Source organism: Fulmarus glacialis, unplaced genomic scaffold (genome assembly GCF_000690835.1).
Source record: "Fulmarus glacialis isolate BGI_N327 unplaced genomic scaffold, ASM69083v1 scaffold7356, whole genome shotgun sequence".
Taxonomy (NCBI): Eukaryota; Metazoa; Chordata; class Aves; order Procellariiformes; family Procellariidae; genus Fulmarus; species Fulmarus glacialis.
This window is the reverse complement of record NW_009219975.1, coordinates 6,125-11,150: the sequence shown is the minus strand read 5'-3', so window position 1 is coordinate 11,150 and position 5,026 is coordinate 6,125. Positions and strand designations below refer to the sequence as shown.

At 43.1% G+C, this 5,026-nt stretch overlaps 1 protein-coding gene across 1 annotated transcript in view; it reads right to left on the bottom strand.

The window, feature by feature from the left end:
- Window positions 1-2,881, bottom strand: part of ANKRD66 (ankyrin repeat domain 66) — an 8,816-nt gene extending 5,935 nt beyond the window's left edge. Inside the window, exons 1-2 of the mRNA XM_009580575.1 lie at window positions 2,737-2,881; window positions 1,125-1,353 (exon numbers count right to left, since the gene is read on the bottom strand). Coding sequence (XP_009578870.1) covers window positions 1,125-1,353; window positions 2,737-2,875 — 368 coding nt within the window. The 5' untranslated portion in view covers window positions 2,876-2,881. The remainder of the gene's footprint in view (window positions 1-1,124; window positions 1,354-2,736) is intronic.
- Window positions 2,882-5,026: the final 2,145 nt, after the last annotated feature.

The window sequence follows — 5,026 nt, the reverse complement described above, 5'->3', positions numbered from 1 at the left end:
TGTAGATGAGGCGCTTAGAGACATGGTTTAGTGGGCACGGTGGTGTTGGGTTGACGGTTGGACTCGATGATCTTAGAGGTCTTTTCCAACCTTAATGATTCTATGATTCTATGATTCTATTAAAAAATCCATGATTTATATGGTGCCAAAGCAGTCTTGAGAATGTGGCAGCGGTAAAAAAGATGCCAGTTAAGGACTACGGTGGGACTGTAAATTCACAGGAAAATCCAGGGGAGGAAAAGCCTTTGGGTGCTCTCAGCATCTCAGGGTCCAGCGTGTGCAGCTTTCACAAACAATGTATTTAAATACCAGGTAACGTGTGGAACTACAATTTGCCCTGAACAAGTTGGTTAGCCTCTGGTGATCTGTCCCACTGCTTTAGAGAGATGCAGGTATGGGGCATAGCTCAGACCTCTGGAGGACAGCATCCTGATCCAGGGAAACAGCTTTGCAAGGATGAAAATATCCGTGAGTCAAATCAGTGGCTGAAAAACAGGAACAGTAATTGGGAACCCTTTAAAAGCATAGCACTCGTTGCATATGGTGCCACAGCGATAACCGTAAAGAGTTAAGACAATAAGGAGTTTTCCAAAATTTGGAAGTAATATGTGGCCACCCTATTAACAGATCAAATGGTATAATTTTCAATAATTATGTAAAAAAAAAGACGGCTCTGTTCTTTACTACAACAAAAGCCAAATGATATACATACACCAACATCAACTGCTAAAGGGCTGTTCTTAAACAATTCAACCTGTGTATTCAGTATTCACCACTCTACGGGGATAATACTTGTTTGTTCTTGCTTTCATTTCCTTTGCTTAATAATCGCTCTGTAATATCCTTATAAAAACAATGATGTCATGAAGTGGTAATGATTTTGAAAACATACCAAGGCAAACCACAGAAGGCAGTGAATAAATGAATGTCTTCCCAATGGCTTCCCTGTGACAAAGACCCGTATTTGCTTATCTACTACTCATGCTTAATGGCTTTAATAGGCTTCAGGTGGAAAGATAAGTAACACACGCATATTCATTCTGGTCCTCTACATAGCAGTCAATTTAATTTTCATTGCTGGAGCCCCGTCAGCTGCCGCAGTGGGACCAGCCATCGCTACTCACATTTCCAAGAACCTGGAGCAGTCTTGGTGACCGTAGATTTCCGCAAGCCTCTTGGGAGTGTCGCCGAAGAGGTCGGCCGCGTCCATGGCAGCGTGCAGGGAATGAAGGGTGCGAAGCACCCCCAGCCTCCCCGACTCGGCAGCAAAGTGAGCCGGAGTCCAGCCCACGTCGCTCCGCAGGCAATGCCGGGCGCCGTGATCCACGAGGAGCTTGACCAGCTCTGACCGCCCTTGCGTTGGGCAGCAAAACGGGGAGAGAAGATGCACCTGCATTAGACTTTATACCTTCAGGATGCACAAGACGGTCACACACAGTTGATCGTAATTCCCTCAGTCATGTAACGATGGATTTTACCCACGACCTGGCCACTTGAGTTATCAAATAAATGACATTCATTAGAAAATGCTGATTTTTTTTTTCCAAACTAGACTGCTTCCAGAAGCATTTTACAACAAAAAACCCAATAAAATCAAAAAGCTTTCTACTAATTTCTGAACAGCACATCTCAATTAGTCATTGACCAATTGGCTATTGACTATTTTGTTGTTTCATTTCGGTTTTTAGTTCAATGCAAAATAAAATTTAAACATTAAAAAAATGGAAACCTGTGAACAGCTTTACTGAAACAAAGGTTTGTTTGATAGGAGATAGAGAAATTCCTTGTTTTCATTCACCTTCATATTTTTATAACTTGTGGAATTGCTTAAAAAAGCAAAAAAAGTTATTTCTACCCCACTTCACACTGCCTTGACTGAGCTAGATCATTCCCAATGGCACCTAGGCCATGCCAGTCTCTCATCACCGTTTTCTTAAATAGCTCAGTTCCCTTTGCGGCTGCCCAAATGAGTAATAATCTGTCAGGGCAAAAGTAAAACATGGTGTCAAGTGTAAACCAGCAAATCACACACTTGGTTTCTAAGCAAAGACAGATGCCACAATGGGAGATCCCAACGTGTAACAAACACCCTAGCACAGAGGAGTACAGGTCCAGTTTCCCATTTTACACTGGGTACAATTATACATTATATATTGTTGCATTCATCTCTTTTCTGGGTTGCAAAGGGATATTTGACTTTAACAGACACTTCTGATGGTGAAGGACCAAACGGGAGCTGCAAACAACTCTGGTCCCGTGTTGTTCATTCAACCAAGTGGGATAAAGAGAGGGCAATGTAAAACACACTGTAATTATTTTGTTCTATTGGGTTTGATAAATACCTGGTATAAATACAGCAGGTTTGACTTTCTGCTCATTCCTGCAGGTGTACATGAGAAATAACTCCTCTGCACTGTATGAAGTCACCTCTTAGAAAAGTAATGTGGGGGACAAGCAGACATGCTATATGTACATATCATGTAAATTGTAAATTTTCACATGATGGGAAAAAAAGCTAAAAAAAAACTTTAATGGTAATCCCATACATTATTCTGGAGGCAAAGTTGCCATTTAAATTGGTATTTTTTTCTTTTTTGCTCATTAAGGACAAAATGATGAGATACAAGCTGTGACTATCGCCAGCATTAATTGCCATCATAGCAAGATGTAATTACAATCAGCGTCACCTTTTATGACGTTGGTTCGCAGAGGTAACAGAGCAGGGAGTGCCCTTACCTTTTGCAGCAGCCCAGTGCAGCGGGGTCCTGTCATGCCAGTCGACATCCTTGTGATTTGGGTCGCAGCGCCCTGTCCTCAAAATCTTATCCACCAAGTCGTAGTCCCCCAAAGCCACGGCTTCATGGAGCTCTGTCATGCTGCACACTTCAGTGCCTGGTAAAAGAGCGACGGTCATTTAGTGGGTGCTCATTGATGTATCAGCTCCTCTCAAGAGCAATTTTAACAGATCAAGCGGCATCTGGATTAAAAATGAGACACGCACTGCGAGAAACCAGGATTTATCCAAAACTAAGGAAAAAGGAATGAGAGAAAAAAAAAATTACAATTTATCTTCAAACCAGCGATCACAGACTGATGGTGATGTTTGGTTTGTAGTCATGGAAATCTGGAGCAAAGTGCAGCCCTTTATATAAAGGACTTGTAGAAAAAAAACCACGTTGCATTTCTCAAGGATGTTGCTAACAGCCAGCTCAGGCCAAACATTTGCCACGGGTCTGTTGGTACTCACTTACCATGGAAACTGGCTCCTCCCTCGCCAATGCTGCAGATCCATTATTGGTAGCATTTTATTGCAATGAAAAAATGTCTGTGCAAGTGTCTTCTGATGTTCTTTGGTGCAAATAATTGAGCTACAGCATGTTGCTTAAAAATCTCGTCTCCACAGCCGTGCTTTGCACTTTCCAGTCCCATACAACAGACTCCCATCAAGAAACACAAGCAGAACCTCGGCCTCTGCAAGCCTGTGGAGTTCAGTAATTATACCTGTGCTAGGGGATATTTCCTAGCTGCTTTGCTGGCAAGGAATTTGAGCAGCTTGCAAGGATCACCACGCCACCCCATCATCCTGAGGATGGACACACTGCAATATTTTCTCCATCTGGCCAAATTAATGGGGAGAAAACTTTTATATTCCTGTATTGACAGCTGGTCTTGAGATAATTAGTCCAGTCACCCTCATAAACCAGAAGAGTTTTAGGATTTGCTCCAGCTTTTGCATTGCGTTTACTTCACGGAATAATTTTCACAGACTGAAAAGAGTGTGATTTCCATGTTCAGCATATTGGAAAGGACCGATACTGGAGCTTGCAGAGGCTGATGTGAGGGAAGGTTTGCAATCCTAAGGGAGTCAGGGGTGGATGGGGACATTTCCTTGCTCCCAACTTCCATAAACATCCCAACTACATCCCATATCCAGGCTGGAAGGACACACCACCATCTCTACCCTGCTTTCTTGTAAGAACAAGATGAGATACAAAGGTCAGAGGGAATCACAGCCTGCTTCAGTAGATCTCCTGACTTAGGTGGTTGGACTGTGTAGACCAGATCAAAGAGAAAGACCCATACCTGACTTCTACTGAGTTTGACTCCTGAACATCTGGGAATATCTCAATATATTAAAAAATATAATAAATTTTGGAGGTTCTCAGTGGGCCACAAAAGTATCATTGGTTTTGGCATGTCTCTGTTACTTTAACCACTCATGCATCGCCTCCTCCTCCTCATTGCCTCTCACTAACCTTGAAGAACCTGTTCCTTTAGATTAAACAGAGGTCTTCAGAGTTGTCCTCCAAGACCTTTTATCAGCATTAAATCTGAAAATGTTATGCTGAAAATGTTACACTTTAATGCACCCAGCCCGTCACTGAAATGAGTGCTGGACAAAAGCACAGAAAAAAAAAAATCTTGGTCCTTTTCATACAACTTTCTTATTCTTTTCCAAGGAAATGCCAACAAAATTCAAAGTTTAAAAATATGACTTAAATTTCAAGCACCTTTGTGCTCTGCTAGCTTCAGATCATACCCACACACATACATGCCAAGGGAGAGGAAGAGAAGCCAATGATCCCACCCCACCAGGTCTCCACGGAGAAAATCCACGGGTGCAGCTTCATAAGCAATTTAGGCCAAGCCAAATTTTACCTTCCCTCCCTCCCCTGCTGCCTCCCTTTGCTAGCCTTGAAGCTCATATGGCTGTTTCATCACCTGGATCAACCTGTTGATCTCTCAGAAAACTAATCTTTTACTGTTGGTGCTGGTTTTAGGGTTAATTCCCTAGACTGAGCGTTATCGAGGGGGGTGGGTGCAGATCCGCCCCGTCAGTAGGGACCTGCGCTTGATCCACCTTAAACCGCTCCAGAAGTTGCACCCAAAAGTGGGATCGGCTTCCTTAGGGTGTTGTCATCCCCTTCTCATAAGGCCAGAAGAAAAGATTTGGATTTTTATGGAGGGACCTTGAGCCAAAGGTCTCCCCTCCTCGCCCAGCCGTAAGGGTTGCAGCTCCTCCGCG